Source organism: Pseudochaenichthys georgianus, chromosome 15, assembly GCF_902827115.2.
Source record: "Pseudochaenichthys georgianus chromosome 15, fPseGeo1.2, whole genome shotgun sequence".
Classification (NCBI taxonomy): domain Eukaryota; kingdom Metazoa; phylum Chordata; class Actinopteri; order Perciformes; family Channichthyidae; genus Pseudochaenichthys; species Pseudochaenichthys georgianus.
Window position 1 is genome coordinate 13,544,537 of NC_047517.1, and position 27,998 is coordinate 13,572,534.

A 27,998-nucleotide genomic window follows, 5' to 3' on the forward strand; every position below is an offset into this window, starting at 1 on the left:
TGCCATGTCTGTGTTCTTTGTTACCTCCCGCCAAGGAGGGTATGTTTACAGCTTGGTTTGTCTTTTTTTGTTTGTCATCAGGTTTAAATTTAGAGTAAAGGGACGAGACAATCCTTGGTTTTCTGCTGAGCTGTCTAGTCTCCTTCATGAGAGAAACAAGGCCTGGGCAAAGGCTAGGGCTCTAGGCAATCAGGCTCAGAGAATGGCTGCGTTTCATGCAGCTAAGGAATAGCTTCACTTCAAATGTCAAAAGTGCAAAGTCGAAGTACTATTTGTCAGTTACCACAGAAAACTTAAATAATCCTAGGACATTTTGGAAAGCAATAAAAATCGATATCCACCGGTGAGATCCGTAATGAGCTACCTCTGTGCCTTACCACAGCATCTGGCCCTATATCGGACAGGGCCACTATGCTAAATTGCTTTAATGAGCATTTTGTGTCCTGCGGTTCTATGTTTGATTCTGTCACTAACTCTGCTTCTGTGAACACCCCAATCCGTGACTCTGAACAATGTGGTCTGGAAAACCCTTTCAGTTTTACTCCTTTTACTGTCAATGTTGTTCATGAAGCCTTATCTAAGCTAGATCCTAGGAAACCAGCCGGCCCGGACAACGTAGAACCTTTCTTTTTAAAGATAGCTGCAGACTTTATTGCTCCACCTCTTACTTCTCTTTTTAACCTCTCCCTCAGCACAAATACAATTCCAAAAGTATGGAAGTCTGCTTATGTCTTGCCTTTACTGAAAGGAGGGGAGGCAACTATTTTAAATAACTATAGGCCAATCTCTAAATTGTCAGTTCTGGCTAAGGTGCTCGAACGACTTGTGAATAAACGAGTTTTTATGTATAAATGATATCCTGTCTAAACATCAGTCAGGATTCAGAAAGAAACACAGCACCATCACTGCGACAATGAAAGTGGTAAATGACATTACTAGTATTTTAGATAATAAGCAGAGTTGTGCAGCTCTGTTTATTGACCTTTCCAAAGCGTTTGACACCGTTGATCATCTCATCTTAAAGCAGAGGCTACTCAGTATTGGCCTATCCAGCCTTGCAGTGGGGTGGTTTGTGAACTACCTCTCTGAAAGGTCCCAATGTGTTCATTTTGATGGACTGTCTTCTGAGTGGTTAAACATTTCTAATGGTGTACCACAAGGTTCTGTTTTAGGACCACTTTTATTCGCCATATATATTAACAGCGTAGGTGATAATGTGAATGAAGCTACTTTACATTTTTAATGCGGATGATACTGTGATGTATTGTGCAGGTCCGTCCATTCAGGAGGCTGGTGTTAAATTACAGGCTGTTTTTAACACTATTCAGACTCAGCTCTCTGAATTAAAGCTTCTTTTAAATGTGGATAAAACCAAGGTAATGCTCTTTTCAAAAGCAAAAAATACACCAGAGCCTGTTTTAGATATTGTAACTACGCAAGGAACAAAACTTGATGTTGTTGCCTGTTACAAATACCTTGGTATCTGGCTTGATGATTGTCTTACTTTTAAACTTCAGGTCACTATCTGCTTAAAAAACTGAGGGTTAGACTAGGTTTCTTCTACAGGAACAAGTCCTGTTTCTCATTTGAAGCCAGGAAAAGGCTAGTCACTGTGACCTCTTTACCTGTGCTGGACTATGGTGATTTGATATATATGAATGCACCGGCCCATTGCCTGTAAAAGTTAGATGCTGCGTATCACAGTGCTCTGAGATGTGTTTCTAACTGTAAAGCCCTTACTCATCACTGTACCCTGTATGCCAAGGCAGGTCTGCCTTCACTAACTGTACGGAGGCTCAGTCATTGGTACATGTTCATTTATAAAGCCATGTTGGGTAAACTACCTTTTTATATCTGATCTCTCTGCGAATTGAAAGTACGTATTGCCTGAGATCTCATGATGTTGTTTTATTAAATGTGCCAAGTGCTAGGACTGTCTTAGGGAAGAAAGCTTTTAGTTGTGCAGCTCCACTAAATTGGAACAGTCTGCAAACCTGTTTAAAACTGAGCACTTTGGTTCCCCTGCATTATTTTAAAACTCGGCTGGGTGACATGCTGTTTGATACTCATGGTACCTGTCACTGTAAATAGAGTTTTGTAAACTGTACCCTGTACATTATGTTGTATGTCATCCTTATTGTTGTTTTTATGTTACATGTGTAACTAATGTCCTGCAGGTCACCCTTGAAAATGAGATCTTTTGATCTCAAGGGGCTTTCACCTGGTTAAATAAAGGCTACAAACAAAAGAACAAAACTACTGGCCCAATGTTGATAGTGGAAGGGTGTAACATGGCCCCTAGGAAGAACATTTATATATACAGTCTCTGGGAAGAACCCATTTCTTAATGGAGCTGATCCGAATCACGGGGCGGACACGCATTGTTTAATTCTCAATATTGCGAGATAGGGCATCTGTGCTGTATTCATCATTGGAAGATTTTTAAAAATAAGTGTATTTTTTTTTTTAATATTACTTTACATCACCCAAAAAAGTCCATGATATTTTTGGAGTGCAATACATTTTATGTATAAAACAATAAAAATAAGTTAAATCTACTAACCGGTCTGTGTTGAGATTGTTTCGTCAAAAGCTGATTTAGGTACTGGGCTCATTCTATAAGCAAAGGACGTTTGTCTGATACAACAGAGCTGAAGATTAAACTAAAAAGACTTAGACTATTGAATACCGTTTTGTCAATAACAGTTTCAAAGGTCAAGCAAAGAATATAGTTAATTACCCATTTCTCAGCAAGCATTTCCAGGGATATGAATTCCATTATCCTTTTTGGCTGCTTTTCTACAACACAAGAACATTTTAACAAACTATCTTTTAAGAAAAATACACAATTGTCTGATTATAAAGTTTGGGAAATTTGAGATTGATACAACTCATCTGCATGGCTCTGTCTAAAGGGATTTGTTTCTTGAAATGCCATCCAACACACTCCAAGGTGCCCTTCAGTTGGAGAAAGAAAGATCAAGTGCCCATCCAGTGGAGAAAACATGAAATGCTCTTTAATCCAGTGGAGCTAATGTTATGCAGTGCACTACTGGTGGGCCTTTATGGGAAAACTGGACGCTGTTTGAGTCAACAATATTATGACAACAAACCCATAGCCTGTTGCACTATTCAACAACTCAGGTCTTTCAAAGATCGTCTATTTTCTTTCATAAGAGCAGTATGGTTACCTGTGAATGTAATGCTAGTCATATTAATGGGGTGTCTGCTACCATCAGGCATCCAGCCATGCACGAGGCTGCACAGTGAGTATGGTGCTTTCTGATGCATGTGGTGACATGTCTGCAGTACTACTAACAGTATTATCTAAGTGTTTTTTTATTTCATCTTCACTTTTGCTGTAACAATGTAAATGTCCCCTTTGTGGGACGAATAAGGGTATTCTGATACTATATTTTTTCATTTGCTTTATTCTTTTCATGGCCTTTCCTCCATTTTGTCTCTTATCACTGAATCTCAGAGGTGGGTTTACATAAGTACTTTAATTAAGTACAATTCGGAGATACTTTAACCCCACTACAATTCAGAGGTAAATCATGTACTTTTACTCCACTACATTTATTTAATACCTTTAGTTGCTTTACAAACTTGAGTTAATAATGTGAATTATAATCAACACTTAAATAAGACTGGAGTAAATTCACAAGCTACCCTGCAGTATACAAAGTAATTTAAACTAGCTGCACCTTTACCAGCTTTGAGAACACTTTAATGATCAATCATTATAATCAAAATATAAAATATATGTATTTCTGAATTGGACCAAATGAGTACTTTTGGTACATATTTTTGATGGTCATACTTTTGTACTTTACTTGATTAACGTTTAGATTGCAGTACTTTTACTTGTAACAGAGTATTCCTACACTCTGGTACTTCTACTTTTACTCAAGTACAAGAACTGTGTACTTCTCCCACCTCAGCTGAGGCCCATTCCCAAACCGCCCCCTACACCCTACCCCTCCGTTTGCGCGTTCACGCGGAGGGTCCGCCATATTGAGGGCTGTTCCAAAGCAACGAGTGTGGAGCGGTGTGGAGGGGGAGTGGGCTATCAATCCCTCAAACAGCGAGTCTGCAGCGGTGCTGACTTGAGTCAGGTCTCTGCCTGACCGGAGTCACGCTGTGTGTGTCCGTCAGGAAACACGCTGTGTACAAGTAGTTCCAGCAAACATCCACTGATGAACTGCGATGTTAACAATCTCATGATGACCTCATATGTTTTTAACTTAGGATCAAACCTGTGTTTAGTCTAGAAAAAGGTAAATGTGTGCATTTTATTATAAAGTTGTGTATATTTACAGACCGTTGCAAAAACTAAGAAGCTTATAAACATCAGGTTTAAAACTAAAAGAGCTTTGAAACACAATGAAAGATGTTTGGAGTTTTATTTGAGTTATTCGCTTAAACTTTTTGTCTAAGAGATGCTGATTTGAAACCGTTGTTAGATACAGTTACGGCATTTCCTGTTTCTGCCGGAGAGAGGGGAGGCCGTCCCAAAGCTTGCTGCTGTGTTTACTCCCTCCATCTGACAGGAGGGAGCCTCGTTGAGCTGCGAGTGTGGCTGCAGACGGAGTTCACTCCATCACTGAGGGGTAGGGTTGAGGGAGTGGTTTGGGATTGGGCCTGAGTCTCACCTATCAACACAGTCTCAGATAGGCAGCGTGGAGAGGAGTGACCTCACTACGCACGTTCTGCTCTCTGCTCCGACTCGCGCGGCCTCTAATTGGTCAGTTCAGATGAAGGGGGCGGTGACGGAGGGGAATTCCCCGCGTCGCCTCTTTTCTAACAAATATCACTTTCCTGTCCACTGTCACTCATTCGCTCGGGCTTCTCCAAGAGACAACAACGTTTGATACGACAGAGTGTTCCTGCATTATGGATGGTGAGCGGCAACTATTTTATTTACTGTAGAATTATAATAGTAACTCGTAGAATAAGAGGGTTGGACTAAATGTAATATTGACCAATAATTATCATGACTTTGACGTTCAAGAACATCTATAAGTGTACGTTTTATTTCCTAGCTATATTAAGACAAATGTGAGATTGCAGCCTAAGTATTTAATTCTTAATTTAAACACTTGTTGCCACTGTTGTAAGTCTAACAGCACAGTGAAACTTCCTCCTTGTTGCAATGATTTACAGTGTGAATAATTACATGATAGCTTTAGCAGAACTACACAAACCCCCTTAAGTAAAATATTGTTATTTTCATTTTATTATGTTATGACAACCTTTTAGTGTGATTTTGTATCTCATTTGCATCAACATTTGCCTGATTATTTCTTATTTGTCACATTTACCTCCTCAGTTCTTATGATGCTAGGGGACGATTCACATCTAAGTAAGTAGACTTTTAAAACCTCTTGTCAAAATGAGCTGCCTGTATCTACAAGTCAAACAATCTGTAAATGCAATGCAGTGTCTTTCACTTCCTCATTTAGCTTTATTGGTAAGCATTGCTTTTTTTCAGACCTGTGCTAGGAGTGTCTGAGAAACAGAGGTTGTTTTAATCCTTGTGTATATGGGTTGTGGTCTCTGAGTTTATATAGTGTGATATACATGTCTGCGTGTGAGCTACATCATCTCTCACTTCTCTCAAAATAAGGAAGGCAGGACATGGCTGAGCCAATATTTGACAAACGTAGATTTCTTAATCATGTCAGAAATGTAACTGGACTAGTTTTATTCTGGTGTGTGTGTGTGTGTGTGTGTGTGTGTGTGTGTGTGTGTGTGTGTGTGTGTGTGTGTGTGTGTGTGTGTGTGTGTGTGTGTGTGTGTGTGTGTGTGTGTGTGTGTGTGTGTGTGTGTGTGTGTGTGTGTGTGTGTGTGTGTGTGTGTGTGTGTGTGTGTGTGTGTGTGTGTGTGTGTGTGTGTGTGTGTGTGTGTGTGTGTGTGTGTGTGTGTGTGTGTGTGTGTGTGTGTGTGTGTGTGTGTGTGTGTGTGTGTGTGTGTGTGTGTGTGTGTGTCTCAGCGTCTCAGCTGTAATGACCACAGAAACACATGTTGGTGTTGTAAAGAGACACTTCCCTGATCAGTTTTAGTTCCTCTCTCTCTCTCGGGCATCAAGTGTGGCAGGCTTTGTATCATGCAATAGGTCAAGTTAGTAGAGACAGTTTTTTTCATGCAATGTTTTGAATGCTGATTTCTTTTTTTTAGCAAACACAATGATTTTCAGTTTAAAAGAAGCCTATACATTTTATTGGTAATTTCATCTTGGTCACACCTTTCTGAAACCGTTAAAAACGTTCTTTTTTCAAACAAATTCTACTTTAAACCAAGATGTGTAGACTGCAAACTGTATATTTCAGCAGACAATTTGGGTTTTAAATCTCTTTTTCACAAATCTTTCTCCAAAATAATAAACATCAACACTAAAACACATGGCTTTGTAAAATTCTGATGGGCATTTTTGTTTCTCTCTGATTTATAGGCCTTTTTCCTCAAGGACATTTTAAAGTCAATTTGTCAAAGTCTTAAAATCTAGATTACTTTTGACCTGCAAAGTCAATGCCCCCTGGGTTATTACTTATTAGAAACATAGTCAATAACCAAGTATACTTTATGTATTGATCCTGTAACTTGTGTCAACACTCTTTAGCAGCCATGTATATTCAAACAATTGGGGGAAGTATCTTCATCCCTTTATTGACTGTTTAAATCACGCGTTCTCTCTAGTGGCCGAGCCTTCTGTCCAGATCTTCGAGCAGCCGAAGCAGAGGGGAATGCGCTTCAGGTACAAGTGTGAGGGTCGCTCAGCGGGAAGCATCCCCGGAGAGAAGAGCTCTGACAACAACAGGACCTACCCCAGTCTGCAGGTCAGTCGGTACAACTTTAATTTCCTCAATCGAGAGATTTACATGTTTATTTTGCATAAAACCAAGAAGAGTTCACTCCCGAACCATCATACAGAAAGCCTTTGATGTCACTTTCCAACGCATTTCCAGCATGTTTCAACATATTGGGCAACAAGTGGTTAATGTTACATAAGTTCAGTTTGTCACGTGTATATAGGTTCCAAACTTAAGTACTTATTGTTTATACTTGATTAGGTTTCGCAAAAATATTAAGGTTTGTGTTAAAATAAGTACTTGTTTCCCCCGTTACTTAAATCACATTTGAAAGTTTGGAAGCTTTACATAGTTAACCTAAAAAAGTCAATGTTGAGTTGTGGTTTCCCACCAGGGCACGAACAGCAGTTCCTTTGTTCGTTTCCTCTTATTTATATATATATATATATATATTTATTTAGTTGAAGACTTGAATAGACCATATTTCAATCATTAAGTTCGTACATTTTAAAATGCCCTTATAGCCGAATCCAGAGATATTATCCTTCCTCTATTCATTTGACTGACCTGAGACCCTCCATGATGCTTCTATGACACAGCGGCTGGGAGGCGGCGATTAATGAACACGCAATTGCTCATACTCTATGGGTGCGGAAGATCACCATAGATCAGGCCATTTTGGCTTCATGGGCCATTCAGGAATTTTCACACTAATGAACGGGGTCCCGCCTCCAACGCTGAATCCAGTTCTCTTTACACCCTTTATAATTACTACGACCACTAGAGGCAGCAGTTCATGTGCCAAACTGACGCTAGTGGGGTAAATGTAGTGTCATATTTTAAGGCATAGGGCCAATGACCAATGGTGAGTTGTAAAAACACATATCGAGCATGGCTTTATTGGTTTTTACAGAAAAACACCCTCAAAGCATCTGGTTTATTCCTCCGTCTCTCTTCTTTACACCTCTGCATGCATCTTTCTATACGATTGTCTATTAATTATTTGATTCCTCCGCAGATCCTGAATTACTGCGGTAAAGGGAAAGTACGCGTTTACTTGGTGACGAAGAACGAGCCGTACCGACCGCATCCACACGACCTGGTGGGCAAGGACTGCAAAGAAGGGTTCTACGAGGCTGAGTTTGGTCCAGACCGCAAAGTGATCGCGTGAGTCCTCCTCCCACAGTAACCTCCATCAGCACTCTCTATAGAGTATTCAATGACCTCACTGTCACTGACGTCATCACAACAATTATAGCCACATTGTCTCAGTCTTAATCATCAATATAAGTAAACAAACAAACACAACATAATCAATTTGCTCTCTATTAGTAGAACTTCATTTTTTACTTGGTGGTTTCAGAAGACATTGAGTGTTGATTGGTGACCTCGCAGATACAGAGGGAGAGCGCTGGGAATCACAAGCAGAGCATTTTTGTCAAACCATGTCTGTGATGAGGATTGTAATATGGGAATTCCCCGAGTGACATCACCCATATTTGCTGTGTGTCAGAGAGAAAATAGAGGTTGTGTGTTTGAATGAGTCAGTTTATTTTGTTGTGTATAATTTGCAAATCCTCCATTGATGTGTGTAGTACATTTAGATTACTTTCAACTTTTAACTCCTATGTAGATAAATAATGCCTGTCACAATAACCACTTTTATTGGGCGGCATATGGTCCAAGAAATAATTGCAATAAACAAAATGTTCAGATGTTATTGTAACATAATGGCACACTTATGAAGTACACTCTCCCAAAGAGCAATACAAATGTAATTTTTACAAATATTCCCACATTAACATTAAAAAAAAAAGTAATAAAAGAACATTAAATAAATAGTTGAAGTCTTTTAAAAGTAGAGTCAGACAGGTTGGAGTAATTGCAAGATTGCTATTACCTTTCCCCCAGAGCACAACAACATTATATTTGTTGATGTCATTCCACTCAGGTGTGGCCCCATGTGTTTGTTGTTTGTATTCTAAGTTGCAGCATAGTAAGAGTCTGCCAGTTTGTCACAGCCCTGTTGCTTTATTATCCCCACAGCTTCCAGAATCTGGGTATCCAGTGTGTGAGAAGGAGGGAAGTGAAAGATGCGATCGTACAGAGGATGACCAGAGGGATCAACCCCTTCACTGGTGAGTCCTTCTTCCAATGTCACATCCTCTGCTTCTGTTTTATCTTACATCATCACACTGACTGAGAGCAGTAGTTTCAACCCACTTGTGTGCATTAGAACCTGACTGAGACTACAGCCATGCTAGCTGCTCTTTAAAGTGGACCTATCATGCTATATTTGAAACATATATTGTAGGGCCATATGCTGTGTACCTGGACTCCCATTCAGGTTCAGGTCCGGACTCAAGTCCAGAGGTTCAGGTTCAAGTCCGGACTTATAAGTCCGGACTTGTGTCAAGTTGTGTGACCAAAGTGAACTTATTGTGAGCTAATTATCAATTGAAAATAAACTCATAATCAACTCAAATTCAAACTCGTCAGGTTTATTGTGATCCCTTCCAACTTGTGTCTACACCATGTATTTTTTACAACTCTACATGTGTTACTAACTACACAACACAACTACATACATAGTGATGTACATACAAGACTCAATATGCAAGAGTAGTACAAGTCTATGTGTTCTTGTTCAAGAACAACAGCATATTGACATTGTCTGGGTGAAGTGTTGCTCTTTCGGCAGACACTATATCACCAGCAGTGCTAAAGACACGCTCGCTTGGTACACTCGTACCAGGAACAATCAGGTACTTCCTTGCCAATTTACTGAGCAATGGTAGCTCATCAGATTTCCCCCCCCAGAAAGCAATAATATCATCTGTTGATTTCAGCTTTGGCATGCATTTGAACTTCAGGATCTCATGTTGAATACGTAGTTGGACAGGCAGGGGTGGCTCAACGTGGTTCACCATGACATCGTCTTCATCTTGGAATATTTCCTCCATGGCTGTTAGCTTTGCCTTCTTAGCAGGAGGAGGTGTGTCAGTGTCACGAAGACCATCCTGTTTGACCTGTAGTGGCAACTGTGGCATAGCACCCCCCTCCTCAGCTTCCTTCTTCACCTGTACTTGGGCCTGGGCAACTTCGATTTTGTTTGTTATCCGATCCCACACATCCACAGTCACAACAGGGGAACCCTTGAACCTGGGGTCTAGGGCGGTAGCCTCTTGAAGGAATTCTCTCCTTGCATTATCCTGGTACCGGGTAGATAGATCATTCCTGATTGCTGATTTGATGTCTTTGATGAACTTCTCATCTTCTTCTTTTACAGCCAGATGGACTTCTAGTTTGTCAATCATGGGGAGCACCTGTCCTGATGTTGGGCGTTTCTCAGATGACATGGCCACAGTTATCATGTAAGGGAGCTTCATCACCTCCAGGAAGTGTTCCATCCTCTCAATGTCCTTTTCTGTGCATCGTTGCAGCTTCTTAAAGCTGTCTTTCTTCTTAAGTCTCTCATCGAATGATGCAGCCACTATTGCTGGGTACTGTTCCACAAATCTCTCGACCATCATGTAAGAGCTGTTCCAGCGGGTTTTGCAATCCAGGATTAGGTTGTGAGATGGTCTGTCCAGCGCTTTCTGTTTCTCCTTTAGCACAATCTTGCCAACATATGAGTTGCGGAAAAATATGATGGGAGGTCTGATGACAGCTAGCATTGTGCCTACAGTTGGCACATTCATGGCCTTCTGTGTGGAAAGATTCAGAGTGTGGGCAAAACATCCTAGAGACAGTGGAATCCCTGCACTGGTAGTAGCATTGACCATGGCTTTTGCATTGTCAGTGGTCATTACCTCTACTTTGCCCTTGAGGCTGAAGTCTTCCAAACACTGTCCAATCTCGGCCGCGATGTTGTCCCCTGTCTGGGAAACTTCTGCCTTCAATGTTTGTAGGACTCTTACTTTCATCTCCCAGCCTTTCATGTAGTGGACAGTCAGTGTTAAGTAATGGTCAGCCACCCTAGATGTCCAACCATCTCCAGTCAAGGCCGCGTACTCCACCTCTTGCAGCTCAGTCTTGAGATTGAGAAGGGCTGCTTCGTACATCTCGGGGAGGAACCTCTCTGATACTTCTCCACGACTTGGGACTTTGTAGGATGTGTTCAGCTCGCTTAGGAATGCCCGAAAGTATGTGTCTTCCACGATGGAGAATGGGCGCAGTGATTTTACAATGTAATGACACAATCTGCCGGTTATCTTATGCTGTTTCTCTGCAGGCATCTTGGTAAGCTTTGCCAAGGTGAAAGGCGTTACAGTAGTACTAGTGCTGGCCACAGTGGAAGTGGAACTTGACGGTAATGAATCTAGTGATGGTAAGGCAGGTGTCCCAGTAGTGGCAGTGTGGGACGCAGGTGGGGGCTGTGGGGCACGTGGAGGTTGGGCCTGGGCTGAAAGCAAAATAAAATTGATTAACCAATTGAACCAAAGCATAGTCCTACTTTCTCAGGGTTACTGTGTAAATAATAAAGGAAATAAGCAATCTTTAATATATTATTACTTGTTTATTAGTTATCTTGCCAGGTGATCATGCAAAATAAATAAGACTATCATAGATTTCATAATACCTATCGTTGCAAACTTGCCATGATTTAAAAAAAATGTTGTATTTAAGAATCAGTTGATAATACTAATATATAATATATATATATACATATATATATATATATATATATATATATAATAATAAAAGATGACGCTGAATAAACGCCCTAGTCGGCTAGTCGGACCGATGCTACTACTAGTATGTAATAGGATAGAGGGTGTCGTTTTTCTCATACTGATATTCTGAACAATCTGTGCTGTTGTATTTGCTGTAAAGTGTCTCTACTGTAGGCTATTTTTATTTTATGTACAGCACTTTGGCTCGACCAAAAATCGTTTATAAATGTGCTATATAAATAAAACTTGATTTGATTTAGTATATCTTGCTATAATGCTAAGAATGCCTATTTCCTGAACTGAAAATCCTCCAAAAAGTATTGTTCAGCTTACCTCGATCGTTGTTATTTTGGTCGCCAAACATCGCCGCCAATGTGGCTGAGGCCGCATGTGGAGTTGTTTCAATGTTGTGGTTTCTCCTCAAGTGCCTCGCTATGTTCGATGTTCCCCCAGCGCACTTGATCACGTTCCCGCACAGGTTACACTTCGCAGTATCTAGCGGCAGTTTCGTCACATGGTCCCACACCTTACTGGATTTAAAGCACCGCGGCATTGTGTTTAGGAGTTAGCTTAGCTACACTACCATATATGGCAACCAGTATCCCACGCTGTCAGTAAGCTACACTACCAAATATGGCAACTAGCATCCCACGCTGTCAGTGTCCACTATGTCTAAGCCAGCTTCCCTTGACGCCACACAGATCTCGCGAGCAGTTGCGATATTTTGCGAGACTTCAGTAATGGCCGCCATATCAGAAACCAAAACAATGTTTTTCGTCTTTTCTCAGCGCAAATATCTCGATCTATGGAAGGTTTTAGATGGTTTAGAACAAAAAGGAGAATATACGTAAGTACCGGTTCCCGACGTTCCGGTTTTAACCGGACTTGAACCGAAACTTTTTACAAGTCCAGTACCGGTTCGGCGTACCGGTACGCAGCACTAGCCATACCCATATAAAACATGTCTGTGAAGTTTTTTTTTCAAAATACCAAACAGATCATGCATTTTCGCTCTATTTGCTGTATTCCAGCCCTGTTTTTGCGAGTGCTGATTCTGTGGCAAATGAGCTGCAGCTGACCACGCCGCCCTGCAAAGGAGGCCTCGGCACGAGCGTCATGTTACCATGCCGTTACCATGCTGTTACCATGCTGTCACCATGCTGTCACCATGCCACAGCAACCTCTCATTCCCCTGATAGGCGGAGCGTCACCGCTAGGGTTGGGAACCGAAACTCAGTTCCAGATGAGAACCGATAAGAAAATGCCGGGTACCGGGTACCCGTACAAAATACACCTTTTCGGTTCTGCTTAACGGTTCCTAAACGCGGTAGACCCTGTATTCCAGCGGGCGGACCTGGAGAATCACAGAACGGCCGGTCGTCAGCGGGCCGTTGATGGCCGGCTCGGTACGCTGACGGCCGGCACCGCCCTTAATTTTTTTAAATGGCATCATGTAAGTTGCGCTGATGGGCGACAGAGGTCCACAGAGGTCCACAGAGGTCCACAGTTGCCCCGCAGCGAGGCTCCCCCCGCCCTCCAGTTGACAGTTCACGAGCTCAGTCACTTCATAACACCAAAGATGGGTCGCGGTAAACGCTCTGAAGTGAGGCGCCACTACACTAAAAAAGAAAAAGACAAGGCACAGTGTAATGCCTGTTCATAGCTTGCCACAGGCATAGCTCAGTTAAAATAAAGCACAGCTATTGTGCAATACATTTGTATTGCATGTATATTTTCTATTTGTAACAAATTCAGTTAAAGCTTAAAAGAATAAAGATATTTTTGTTATCTAAACGTTTGACCTCTTTCTTTTACAATTTTGGAATCGAAATGGGGAATCGATAAGAAGAATCGGAATCGATACATTTCAAACGATACCCATCCCTAGTCACCGCGCACTATTCCGGGCTGACGTCGGGTCGGATGGAATCTGTATCCGCTCGTTGTAGCCCCGTTTATAAAAGATTTGGGTATGGAGGAAGAGAGAGGGTTGTATTTTCTGACACTTGGTGAGTTCCCTGACACACCGGGGACACATATTCATGTATAAAAGACAAAGGTGCATTTTGCATGATAGGTCCACTTTAAGGTTGTGCTAGCATCACTTCGAGCTTATTGCTAATGTCAGCATGCTAACAGGCCGTCAATGATAATGCACATGTACAAAAAGCAATAGCAATTCATCCAAGTTTGAGATATTTTATTGATAGACCAACTCTTTCACCTCAGCCAAGCATAACATTTGTTTTACAACATATCAAGATTTTCAGAATTGTTGGTGTTTCCACTCTGCATCTTAGATTGACATACCGTGGATTTTTTTGGCTGCTACTTTGTCTAAAATGACCAGTAGCTTATGGTGTGTAGTGATTGTAGTGTACTGTGTAACAGATATTGCTGAGTCAACTCAAGCAACATGGGGAAAAACAAAATAAGGGTCGAATAGATTAAAATGTTTTACTAAAAGGTATTTATATGGCATATCGCCATTATACAAAGCTAAGAGTGTTATTTTAGTTACTAACTGTGACTGTGACTGCTCACTGTCGATGCTGCTGTTGCTTTTGCTGCTGCAGTTACTGTTAAACCGGTTCAAAACAATTCAAAAGAATTTCTTTCGAATGCTGATTGACCCAATTCTCAAGCAACGGTGATGATTTTTCTAACATCAACTCATAATTCCGCTCTCCTGCTACCACACTGTGTACAGTCGTGCTGTTTCCTCAATGTACTTTCATTCTGCGGTGCTCCACTGCAGACAGGCAGCACTTCTCGTGTACAAACAGGCGTTGAGCTACTTCCCCATTCTTAGTCACAGTTGCTCAATTCAGCACAGTGCAGGATGCCACGTGAGATCTGGGAATGCAGGATCCATTAAAGGGGAGGGTGGACCGAGGGGCTTCCCCAGCTCTCGGAGATGATGATAAAAGTAGGGTATGGTGCTTTACAGGTCTGTAAAATCAGAGAGGGAATGGAGGGTTTACAAGCAGTTGCACATAAATGTGTTTTAGTGTTCCATGTTTGCGAGTTGCGATAACTGTTGACTGAATTAATTTGATTTAACCAGATATGCAGCTGACCACACATATGACAGATTTATAATTTACTCTAATGCTTTGATTTATTACTTTTCATGTTTGCAAAATAGTTTGTATTTGAACTTCACTGATTGGTTGACTAAGGGACTGGTCAATGGACAAAATGTTACTGCCAAATATTTGAAAAAATCAATTAATAGATGAAAATAATATTTTTCTTTCAAAGTAGCAGAACATGCTGTTTTCACTCTCTCAAATGTGAAAGATATATTACAAAATTCTGTAATAATAAACCAAAAACATTTGATTCCTGAAGTCATGTACATATATTGTAAGATAGGTCCAAGACACAAAAAAAGTGACGTCATATGGAACTAATGTCACTAAATGGTATGATAAACCAATTCTTTAAGATATTGGAGGTCATGACCACATATTTTACAAAAGGATTATTGAGGTTGTGTTTTTGCATCGTTCAATAACATAAAGAATAGTGAGGTAGTTTCCATTTACTGTTGGATAAGTTGATAACGTAAAGATGCTGAAACTAGTGGTACGAATGGTACGATAAGCCGATAACATAACATGAATGGAGGTCCTGTCCATATATCGTATGATAGGTAGTTTACTGTAAAGTAATTACCGTGAAATGCCTAGTAGTCCCTGTATCATGATATGTACAGTAGGCTACTCTACAGACAAAGCCTTGCCAATAAACACATTGTTGTTACTGTAGACTTCAGGTAGCTAGACCTAAACACAGGTGCAATGTGTTGATTACTACAGACGGTACTATGGGCAGCTGGATTTCTTTTTCACATGACTTTAACCTTGCGTTCTCTTCAGCTCACTTCTGCTTTGAAACTCAGCTGCTTCCTGTGACGGGGAGATATGCCCCATGCACTCCCCCCACTCTAACAAAAAACACATACACACAAACCCCCTGACCGCAACTCATGTCATGCATGTGAAATGTTGTTTGTGCTACATTAATGTTTGTGTTAATGTGTTTTAGCCAAAAGGTCACCTCAGCTGAAGTAGTGTTGACACAGAAGTGAATAATGTCTGTGTGTGATGGTGTAACATGTTTCTGTATTAGTATGTCTTCCCGTTTAACATTGGGGGATATACCTAGTAAATTGTTTCACATATTTCCAAATGATTGACAAGTTATAGGCGTGGATATAGATTAGATTGTTTTCCTGAGGAGAACAAATATATATATATATTTTCCATTTGGTCTTTTTCAATCCTTTTCTATGTTTGTATCCAATAAAACTGCAACGTTTAGTTTAGTTATCCAGTTATACTCAACAGAAAAACACGGCCAACTAGTTCAATAATCAATGAATCATTGAAGTTATTACATTTTTCATGCAAGTATAGACAGTACATTCGTATTTCAGACTCTCAAATATGGGGATTTTCTGTTTTCTCTGCTTTATATCATAATAAGCTGAATATCTTTGAGTTGGACTGACAAAACATCAGACTTCCATCTCATTAAGACACAAGAACTAGCGATGCATGTCATGAAACTTGATGAAATTGTGAGTCATGCAATGGAGACACTGTTTGCGGTGAGATTTGGCACCTGCCGCCCCTTCTTTCATACTCTCATATTCTGCTCCCACATTGACTCTTAACCACTTACCCCACTTCCCACCCATCACCGACCCCCTCCGTTACCGTCCCCGTCAGCATCGCAGCCGATAACCTCGTCCCTCTGCAGCTGCAGCGTTGTGCAGCCGGGATGCCCACTAACTCCGGGCCTTGTTCCACCACACATGTTCACTCACCACTGCTTTAACCTCTGAGTCACTTTATTGCATCTGTCCAGCATCTCAAACACACACCAACTTTTTATGTTCCATCAATATTTGATACAACAGTTCCGATTTCATACACAAGCAATTCTTCATTTCTCCCTTCTTCAGTTTCTCCACTGTCTGTCTTTCTCTGCCACCCACAACATTTGTGTTCCGGAGACCATTCAGCACCCAGAGGTTGATTACCACAGTGTCACTGTTGTTCATTTTGTTGTTGTTAGTGTATCATCAGCATGGCAGTGATATTTGAACATATGGTGACTATACATTTTGCCCAGAAGTAGTACTTGCTGATACAGACAATATCAAATACCTCAATATAAATATTGTGACGATATACAGTATATGCAAAATATTCAAACAATAAGATTTTTGGAATGATAAATAATAATGAGTTAAGTCATAAAATGACTAACTGGGTAAATGCAAAGAATAGTTAAGCTTGAACAGTCTGGTCAATTCTGAAAATGACATCACTTTACTTTATTGCAGCATTCAAAGTCAAGTAAAGAGTCAAGACACTTAAAGGTCCCATGACATGGTCATTTCTACTGATCATAATACCATTGTTGAGGTCTACTACAATAGATTTACATTGTTCAATGTTCCAAAATCACATTGGTTTCTCATACAGCATCTCTGCATAGTACTGTATGTGTATTCACTCTCTGTCCTAAACGGCTTGTTGGAGCTCCTGCCTCTCCAACGAGGCGTTCTGGGGCAGCATAGACAGCTCTTTTCTGTGTTAGAGTTCTACTCGCTACAGGGTGTACTTTGAGGGTTTGTGACTCTGCAGACCGTTTACATGCAGAAACTGCTACATAACACACAAGGGGGCGGGTAATAACTGGAAAAGCATGACATGGGCCCTTTAAGCAATAATGGAACATCCAAAATATAAGTCTTAATCTACCCTCATATGTTGATATCGATATAATATCCATATATTGACCTGCAGTACCCAGAGAGAGCATGTGTAAAGAAAAAAGAATAGGACCTACAATGCTTCCTTGAGGAACACCGTATTCAATGTCAAATGTACGAGACACAAAGTAGCAAAGTTACGTCTGCTTGTAAACCAGCACAATGCAAGTTAAACTGAATCTATTATATTCAGGGAAGTTGAAATTAGCTTTAAGTATCAGTATAGTATAACAGATTTCTTTAAACGTATCACATTTTGTCTTGTTGTACACTTTGTGTTTTGTGCGGTTGACACAATTAAATATGAATTGTGAATGAGTGAGCTCCAGAGTGATGGTAGACGCTTGATGATGCTTTGGATAAAGCAAGGCTATATGTTTCCCCTTGTATCCAGTTGTTTTGATAAGCTAACCTCCTGGATGTTATATAATTAATTCATATGTAATGGACATTTATGAAACTGGCATTGATCTTTTCATCTAATTCTCGGACCCAACGCAATGAGCGTGTTTCCCGAAATGTCAAACAATTTCTCTACTGCTGTATCAAAGTAAAATTGCAGTTGATAAAGTAGGTCAGAGTGTGAAAGTTAAATGCCATCTAACATAGAACATTAAGAGCAAGGCTGTCATGTTTTGGTCAAATCTGATATCAAATTTCGGAATTTTTTTAACAAAGCTTGAAGCTTCATATCGACAGCAAACCAACAAAACTGGTGTCGACATGTTTACTGCATCATGTCTAACTAAACATTCTGATAACACTTGGAGTGACAGTTGTTTTTCCCTTTTGTGCGCTGCTTGTTAATTACACAGGACTCCAGATACAAGTCACAATTTGATGACTTAGCTCAAATCAAACAGACTTGTAATTGTAAATGAGCTGATGCCTTGTGACTTCATTTGGAATTGAGCCTTGAAAAAGATAATGGCTGATGCCAACAGCGCATGTCGAGGCAGAGCTGTAAAATAATTAGCTGTTAGAACTGAGCATGTCCAATTGACACATTCAGTAAGGATGAGGAGTTTCCCTAAATCTGTGTCTTGGTTGTATACCAATGTGTTTAAGACTTTTGTCCCACCACTTTCACACGTCAGGAGGCAGTAGGCCCCATGGTCACTCGTGCAGGGAGTCGCAAAGGCACACACACACACTTCTTTCCACCCTGAGGTGACGTCACCGAGCGTCACCTTGGCCACAAGTTGTAGGCGGGTATGGCCTCGGCATGAGTGCGAAAGATAGAAATTGAGAGATGGTGGAAGAGAAGGTAGGCAGATGTGAAAGTCTGCTGTGTGTGTGTCGGTGTGTGGGCGTCTCTCAGTCAAAGCAAGGTGTGTGTTTGTATTTGTCTCCGGGGGCGGTATGTGTGACGCTTGATTGTATGTGTGTGTATAAAAGAGTAGGCTGCTTGAAAATAAAAGGATTATCTGTGACGTGTCTGCGTTTATCCACAGTTGAGGTTTTGGGGACAGCCTACAGATGTGAGAAGCATGAGAACACATATCTGTCTATCTATGCTTTTAATGCTTTGACACATTTGTCAATAAGTATTCAACACATGATTCATTTTGCATATTTGGTTTATTTTCATCATTCTGTGATTATAATGAATACATTGCAATTGCATCCAAATTACAGAATGCAATATAAAACTATTAAGAATGCATTAAAATGTGCATACACCGATGTATATTTATCGTTGTAGGCACCTTTAAATATTTATGATGCTTCAAAACAATAATCATAACAAATGATAAAGCATTTTGTAATGACTTATAGTCGTAATAGCTCATTGCTCCATGATATTATTTGCAAAACCTTGTCTAATGCACGATAAACATACTTCAAATGTGTTGTATGATAAACCTGCAAACGTTTTTGATTATACTTAATTATACAGCATTATGTATGTCATTTAAAAAAGATGATAATGTATTACAGCTATGTTTTTTTTTTAATTACTACAATCTTTTTTGCAAGGATGTCATAACTGGATTATGTACCTTTGACACTTATGCAGTCATTTGTTCATGTTGGTCAAATAATTTCACTTCACACAGGTATACATTTCTCATATTGCTTACATTGCATTTGTGTGTGTGTGTGTGTGTGTGTGTGTGTGTGTGTGTGTGTGTGTGTGACCTCAGTGCCACGAGAGCAGCTGCTGCAGACGGAGGAGTACGACTTGAACGTGGTCCGCCTGTGTATCCAGGTTTCCCTACAGGACGAGAGCGGCCAATACACCCGGCAGCTCAGTCCCATCGTCACAAACCCCATCTACGACAACAGTGAGTGTCTGATCCATGTCTGCGTCAAAGCGTTTTCATGCTGACATCATATCTGGCAAATGCAAGTTACGAGAACCTGTTTACATTGTCATATAATTGTTCTTACGGGAATAACGACTCCCTTAGTTTAGGCGTGTTCACCTTGGAGTTAATTTGATAGAGCTAATTACAGCTGGAAATATGTTGTCCTTATTTTCACTTCAGTTCCTTCCATTGCCTAGAATTGCATTATTGACTTACTGAAGTAATAATATTTTTGCAATAATTGATAAGTTGCACAAGGAGCCGTGGTTGCACAATTAGATACAGCTACATAATACCTGTAGCTGTGTAGAGTTTGTTGCAAAACCTGCATATGTGTGTCCTATATATATTCTTTTAATGTGTTTTTGAGTGTTGCACTTCAGTGGACAAGTTGAGTTTTGAGAAAGGAATGGTCTTCTTTATACATACTTACCCTCAAACAGCACTGTTACCATGGAGCACTTCCTCTTCTGACAGCAGGCATGTGACATGTGACTCAACCTGCTGAGGCTTCAACAGTCAACTGTGGTCTGTCTCTAAACTGAGGCTAAACGCTAAACAAGTTTCACTGAGCCACAGGACAAAGACTGGATCAAGTAAAGGCAGATTGTGACTGTATCACTCTTAGAAATACAAATGTTGTCTCGCTTGTAGATTGCAGTCTGACTTGTTAGATGTGTTGCGTCCATTGCATTCTATTCCTACAACTTGTTTCTGCATCATCAGGGGCCCCGAACACTGCAGAGCTGAGGATCTGTCGGGTAAACAGGAACAGTGGCAGTGTCAAGGGAGGGGATGAGATCTTCTTACTGTGTGACAAAGTACAGAAAGGTACATATGATCAGTAAATCAGCGTTATATACTTTTCAGTATAATGTTTGTTTTTCACATAGCTTGCATCTATTTTCTCTCCATTTGCATTCACTCTCAATAAATCAATCCTTCTAGCCGTAATGCCCATCTATTTGCATGATCATTTAGTCTCCATTCTTGTTTTCCCATCATCCCACTATTCCTCTAGATGACATTGAGGTGCGATTCTTCTGCTCCGAAGGCTGGGAGGCCAAAGGCTCCTTCTCCCAGGCCGATGTTCATCGCCAAGTCGCCATCGTCTTCAAGACTCCACCCTACTATAACACCTCCATATTAGAGTCGGTCACCGTGCAGATGCAGTTGCGCCGGCCTTCCGATCAGGAAGTCAGTGAAGCAATGGATTTCAGATATCTGCCTGACGACAAAGGTAAGCATGGATCAACTTCTTGTTACTAAACTCAAACTCTCGTCATTCCACTCTAGGGTTGGCTACAGTTCATTTGAACCAATACTGGTACCATTCAATTCAGTCCTAAAAAATAAGTCAAAATCTCCTAATTTGAACCGTATTGTTTTTAAGTCCGTCAACAAGGCATAGTGGGACACACAATCATTCTCGTAGAAAGCACATGTGGAAAGCGTTGCCCTGTTCAGCTTTGCATTTCCCACTAGAATATTAACACTGTTTGTTTCATCGTGAACGGTACTACTGACGTTATTGGTCGGTACCCTTAGAAGTAACAACTCAGGTATTCAAACATATTCCTCTGTGCCTGACAATAGTGTCAAGGAACTGGTTTCAGTCTGAATCAAGTGATTTACGTGGACATTTTATGTTTGCTTTAGATCCTTACGGCTACAATGAGAAAAAGCGCAAAATAGAGCACTTGATGAGGATCTCAGGATTATCCGGTACGTTTTTCTGTACAAACATCTGATATATCTACATGTATTTTGTATGTCACTATACATGTATGCATTCTAACAAAGGTTTCTGGCCTTTCTTTAGGTGGTCCTTTCACTGGTTTGACAATGAACAGGCCAAAGGCAGTGCCAACGAGTACTTTGAGCCACATGCGGAAAGGTAACTAATTTCTCTCAAAAAGCAATGCTAGATCGCAAGATGCAAGGCTTACTGTGTGTGTGTGTGTGTGTGTGTGTGTGTGTGTGTGTGTGTGTGTGTGTGTGTGTGTGTGTGTGTGTGTGTGTGTGTGTGTGTGTGTGTGTGTGTGTGTGTGTGTGTGTGTGTGTGTGTGTGTGTGTGTGTGTGTGTGTGTGTGTGTGTGTGTGTGTGTGTGTGTGTGTGTGTGTGTGTGTGTGTGTGTGTGTGTGTGTGTGTGTGTGTGTGTTGCAAAGCGCTTTAGGTGAACACTACAAATGTGCTATATACATGGAGTCCATTTGACATTTACCATATCTTTTCCAGACCTCAACAACCTGTACCCGAGGCAACAGCCCACACCTCCGATGCAGCAACAAGCGCCTGTATTCAGCCGGGCCTACCAACACGGTGCTCAGAATGTAATGATGAATCCTCAAGCTCCTAATGTGCCTGTGAGCCATTTATGGGCAAATCCCAACCCAGCACTCTCAATGGATACGGTCACCGTAAACCAGTCAGGTGCCATGTGCAATCTGCCACGTCCTAATATCAATAGGCAACAGCAGCAGAACCGTGGATCTGGTTACCCCCAGAGAGTGGCTCCTAGCCGCTTCGAGAATAACACCCTCCCTCAGCTCTCTGACAGGGACTTGCAGTGTTTGGAAACAGTTCCCCAGGCCCCTGTACTGAGTCAGTTAGATTCACAGTCGCTCTACAACCTGCAGCAACAAAGGGAAGAGCATGTGTCTGATACTCAAGCCCAGAACAATCTAGGCAACCAGAACCAGGGTCTCCAAACTGCGTGGCCCAATTTCAATAACCTTAATCCAATCCAGAGCCCCTTTAGCGGTGCAGTACCCGGAGGTGGAGGGGGGTCACAGGGGCTGGCCACTTTCCCCTTTGTAGGGGGAATGGAAGGGGAAGAGTTTCTGAAGGGCTTTGTAGGAGGAAGATCTCACACTGGCTTCCAGCTGAAGCAGGAGCCACAGATCACAGTGGCACAAGAGACCCATGCTTCTCTGATGCATTCCCCAAGCCAAGAAAATACTTACACCAACTTGCTTCCTCGTATGAGCAATGGCATCGACATGGATCCAATGAGGCAAGGCGATGGTGGCAACATTCATCCTCTTAAGAATCAGCAAAATCCATACTCAAGCAACAGCATGGCCTCAGAAGGCCACTTCTCAACTCTGGATGACTGGTTAAAACAATCCCGGCAAGCTGACTAAAAGGAGTGACATTTATTTGATAATAATATATAAACAAAAAAAGCAGTTCCAGCGGTGCATTGGTCTTGTTTAGTCTTGCAAAGCCAGACAATTTGCTTCACCTATTCGGGCCCATTAGGGCTCGGTGCTTGGGATGTTACATCAGTGGGCACAAGAGAGAAATGATTGGAGGCTGTTTGGAATCTCTAACCAGGCAAAAGCATTGTCTATGCGGTACACTTAATTAGGAAAATGTTCCATTAAAAAAAATGGTAAAGATACCACCCAGAATGTTTCATACCTACATCTTAACCGCCAGCAGTGCCGCTTGTCACATGCCTTACTGTAGCCTTACTGTTGCATTTAACTCTATATTAGATTCTGTTGGTTTCTGTCAGAGTGTAAATAAACCAACCCACTGTTATAATCACACTCTCGACCTTGTTCTGACTTATGGTATTGAAATTGAGCAACTATTAGTCGAACCGCATAATCCTGCTTTATCCGACCATTTCTTAGTAACTTTTGAAGTACTGTTACTAGACTACAAAGCATTAGTCAAAAGCTCTTGCAGCAGAAACCTATCTGTTAGTGCTATAGCCACATTTAAGGAAGAGATTCAACCAATACTTAACTCGATAGCATGTCTGCATGTAGGGGAGGAAACTTATACAAAATGTACACCACCCCAAATTGATCATGTTGTTGATAGTGCTATAGATGCGCTGCGAATAAAATTAGATTCTGTTGCTCCTTTGAAAAAGAAGAAAATAAAACAACATAGATTAGCTCCATGGCATAATGCCGAAACCCGCAAAATAAAGCAAAAGTCTAGACAACTTGAAAGGATATGGCGTTCCACTAAACTTGAAGAATCTCGTTTAATTTGGCATATTACTCTCAATGAATATAAGAAAGCACTGCGTAAAGCGAGAGCAGCCTACTACTCTTCATTAATAGATGAGAATAAGAATAATGCAAGATTTCTTTTCAGCACTGTAGCCAGGCTGACAGAGAGCCACAGCTCGATTGAGCCTTCTATTCCCTTAGCACTCAGTAGTAATGATTTTATGTGCTTTTTTAACGATAAAATTGTTACTCTTAGAAACAAAATTAATGACCTCTTGCCTTCGACCAGTATAGTGTTATCAACAGCTCCCGGAATCGTAAGTTCTAATATTACACTAGATAGTAAACTAGAATGCTTTTCAGCCATTAACCTTGAACAATTACATTCAATGATTCTCTCTTCTAAACCATCAACGTGTATGTTAGACCCAATTCCAACTAAGCTGTTGAAGGAAGTTTTTCCATTAATTAGCACTTCTTTATTAAATATTATGAATATGTCTTTATTATCAGGCTATGTTCCACAATCATTCAAAGTAGCAGTGATAAAACCGCTTCTTAAAAAGCACAACCTCGATCCAGAGGTTTTAGCCAACTATAGACCTATTTCTAATCTTCCGTTCCTCTCAAAAATTCTTGAGAAAGCGGTCGCAAAACAGTTGTGTGATTACTTAAAAAACAATGATTTATTTGAAGATTTTCAGTCTGGCTTTAGAACACATCATAGCACAGAGACAGCTCTGGTTAAAGTCACAAATGATATTCTAATAGCCTCAGACAAGGGACTTGTCTCTATTCTTGTTTTGCTCGATCTTAGTGCTGCATTTGATACTATCGACCATGATATCCTATTGCAAAGACTAGAGCACTTAGTTGGCATACAGGGAACTGCTTTAGGCTGGTTTAGGTCCTATCTATCTGAACGCTCTCAGTTTGTACGTGTTAACGATGAATCTTCCACGCAAACCAAAGTTAGCCATGGAGTGCCACAGGGCTCAGTGCTCGGACCTATTTTGTTCACATTATATATGCTTCCGTTAGGCAATATTATAAGGAATCATTCTGTAAACTTTCATTGTTATGCGGATGATACTCAACTATATTTATCAATCAAGCCTGATGAAATTAATCATCTAAATAAAATTCAAGACTGCCTTAAGGACTTAAAAACGTGGATGACCTTAAACTTTTTGATGTTAAACACGACCAAAACTGAAGTTATTGTACTTGGCCCGAAGAATCTACGAAACAAATTATCTAAAGACATACTAACTATGGATGGCATTAATTTGGCCTCCAGTGAGACTGTAAGGAATCTTGGTGTTATATTTGATCAGGATTTATCCTTTAACGCCCACATAAAATCAATTTCAAGGACCGCCTACTTCCATCTACGTAACATTGCAAAAATCAGGCATATCTTGCCTCAAAACGATGCAGAGAAACTAGTCCATGCATTTGTTACTTCTAGGCTGGATTATTGTAACTCTTTATTATCAGGGAGTACCAAGAAGTCAATCAAGTCGCTTCAGCTGATTCAAAATGCTGCGGCTCGTGTACTAACCAGAGTTAGGAAAAGGGACCACATTACTCCTGTTCTGGCTGCCTTACACTGGCTCCCTATAGAACACAGGATAGAATTTAAAATTCTTCTTCTCGCCTACAAAGCCCTTAATGGGCAGGCGCCATCTTACCTTAAAGAACTCATTATACCCTACTGTCCTACTAGGGCATTGCGTTCCAAGAATGCAGGGTTGTTGGTTGTTCCTAGAATCTTTAAAAGTACAATGGGAGCCAGAGCCTTTTCTTATCAAGCTCCACATTTGTGGAATCAGCTTCCAGTTTGTGTTCGGGCGGCAGACACCCTATCCGTTTTTAAGAGTGCGCTTAAGACCTTCCTTTTTGATAAAGCTTATAGTTAGGGCTGATTAGATTCAGCCCCTAGTTTTGCTGATATAGGCTTAGTTTGTCGGGGGACATCTTACTTCTTCCTTCTCTCTGTCTATACCCGTGTACACTCATGTTCCGATTAACCCAGCTTCCCCAAATGTCTTTCTTTTTGGTGTCTATATACGCTGGGATCCGGAGTCATGGATGATCCTGCGGTCCTGTGTCCTGGATCGCGAGCGCTGGATCTTGAGTCGTGGCTGTGGTCCTGGATCATAGGTCCTGGATGGATATCCTCGTGGATTCATCTTCCTATTATACACACATGCATTTCCAAACATTTGGACTACCTATGTTGCAAATGTATTATCTTTTCAATTTACACACGGCATCTATTGCACGTCTGTCCGTCCTGGGAGAGGGATCCCTCCTCTGTTGCTCTCCCTGAGGTTTCTCCCATTTTTCCCTTTAAACTTTGGAAGTTTTTCCTTGTACGATGTGAGGGTCTAAGGACAGAGGGTGTCGTATTGTCATACTGATATTCTGTACACACTGTGAAGACCACTGAGACAAATGTAACATTTGTGATATTGGGCTATATAAATAAACATTGATTGATTGATTGATTGATTGATGCCCTTTTTCCACCAAACCAGTTCCAGGGCCGGTTCCGGCTAGAGCCTGATTTAGCTCTGGGTCTTTCTGTTTCCACCTAAGCACCAAAAACCGGTTATTTTATTATAGCAGCTATCGGAGTGAATCAATACATGGGCTACACAGGTTGCCATGTCCGACTATCACAAGAAGGATCATAATGAAACATACGCCGGTAAAATGTGCCTGTAGAAAACGGCTTATGCCACAATAGGATAGCAACAAGTAGTGAAGATTGTCAGATTAGCTTCGGTTGCTATGCTAACATCACCCATTTTATACCAGAGAAACTTTCATAATAGCTTTGTGATGCCAAACAGCGTCAATTCATACTGAAACACATTCACTTATGGGATGGAGGATATGTATCAGCTGCTTGTGTGACAGTCAGACAGTGAAGACTTTACAGCGGCCGCTGCCGTGAGTTAACGGGAGAATAAACTCCGGTGGACGAGCAGCCCTGCAGTGGTCGGTAAATGCCGCTAAAACACATTAATAAACAATGAACCACGGCGCTCTGGAGAAAAGTATAAGGTTGTAGAAGTAGTTCTATTATTTAATCTGGCTTTGTATGATTAAAAGTAACACGATCATCGACCCGACGCAGTAGATTTTTTGTCCCCCATTGCTGCTGTTGTGAGCGGCGTTTGGGAGAAAATCAGCGCCGTAAACGATGATGTGATGACGCAGCACCAGTCGGGCTCTGGGCGGTGGAAACACAACTTGGGCTAAAAAGAAGAACGTTCAGAACCAGAAGAGCACTAGCACGGAGCTAGAACTGGAACTGGTTTGGTGGAAAAGGGGCAAAAGTGTCTTTGCTTCCCATTATTAATCTGAAAAGACACTATTAAACTGATTTACAAAAACATTATTTCTTCGTATATTTGAGAAAAGAAATAGTAGTGCTGTTGATATGACATTTATATCAATGCTGCCTTTTTCAAAAACCCTAGTTAAAGTTTGGTACGATTCCACCTCAACTTGTAGCTCTGAACTGGTGGGGTGTGCCATCGCTGTTTCAGTGTCCTTTTAGTCACTCCACCTAATTCACTGATTGGTTTACAACTGATGTTGTTCAGTAGATATTCTCCAAACTAGTCAATACAACTTACCTCAAATGAAATGTGGCTTCTGCAAGCCAGAGACCTGAAGGTTGTAAGGACAACCATACAATGCCGATGGTTTCCAAGCAAAAGTTCTATTTTCGCAGAAGTGAATGTACTACTTTCTTTGTTTTGTCTTTCTCAGGTGAAGCTGGATTCACTGTTAACATACTGTATTGTTTTTTAATGTTTTGTTGGAGTGTTGAATCTTGAAAGAAAAAACGAGGGGAAATGGATGTCGGTTGAATTTGTACAGCTTATTATTATGTGTTTACTCTTTTTATTGATTTGTAAAGGATGCTTACATATTGTATCGATTTTTCTTTTTAGCAAATCTTTGCTTTGTTATGCACTCTGTACATATATGTTAGCCATAGAGAGTGAAAGCAAAAACCATGCTGAAACGCTCAAGAACTGGCAAGGTACTGAAATTTCCATTGAGGAAGTGGTTGGAAACACATTTAGTGTTGTCTTTCCTTTGTAATGACTATGTCATAACAGTGATCACATGTGTTTTCCAGAGTTCTCAGAGAATTTCTACTAAAAGTTTTATATATACGGATGTCAATTGTGTTTTTGTATTGCTGTTTCATTAATTCAGCTGAAGTTCAAAGTTTGCCTTGCTAGAGGACATTGTGAATAGACACAAACTGTCAAACCAAGCCAGGACTTTGTATGATTTGCTGTTTTTGGATTTTTCTACTAAATAATTTCTTAATAAACAGAGTCTGTCTTGTTCCACTTATTTTGGATTGTATATGCTATTATTCACATCATCTTCATATACA

General features: G+C 40.8%; 2 protein-coding genes across 2 annotated transcripts; one reads left to right on the forward strand and one right to left on the reverse strand.

The window, feature by feature from the left end:
- Positions 1 to 4,813: 4,813 nt before the first annotated feature.
- On the forward strand, positions 4,814 to 27,955 carry rel (v-rel avian reticuloendotheliosis viral oncogene homolog). The gene is made up of 11 exons (XM_034100173.2): positions 4,814 to 4,903; positions 5,333 to 5,365; positions 6,700 to 6,839; positions 7,831 to 7,979; positions 8,859 to 8,950; positions 19,427 to 19,567; positions 20,318 to 20,422; positions 20,613 to 20,831; positions 21,251 to 21,316; positions 21,414 to 21,488; positions 21,831 to 27,955. Exons 1-11 carry the CDS (start codon positions 4,897 to 4,899, stop codon positions 22,736 to 22,738), a joined length of 1,935 nt encoding a protein of 644 aa, XP_033956064.2. The 5' UTR covers positions 4,814 to 4,896; the 3' UTR covers positions 22,739 to 27,955.
- On the reverse strand, positions 8,957 to 12,414 carry LOC117459773 (E3 SUMO-protein ligase ZBED1-like). The gene is made up of 2 exons (XM_034100870.2): positions 11,822 to 12,414; positions 8,957 to 11,217 (listed from the first exon to the last, which is right to left on the reverse strand). The coding sequence occupies exons 1-2, from the start codon at positions 12,039 to 12,041 to the stop codon at positions 9,446 to 9,448; spliced, it is 1,992 nt and encodes a 663-aa protein (XP_033956761.1). The 5' UTR covers positions 12,042 to 12,414; the 3' UTR covers positions 8,957 to 9,445.
- Positions 27,956 to 27,998: the final 43 nt, after the last annotated feature.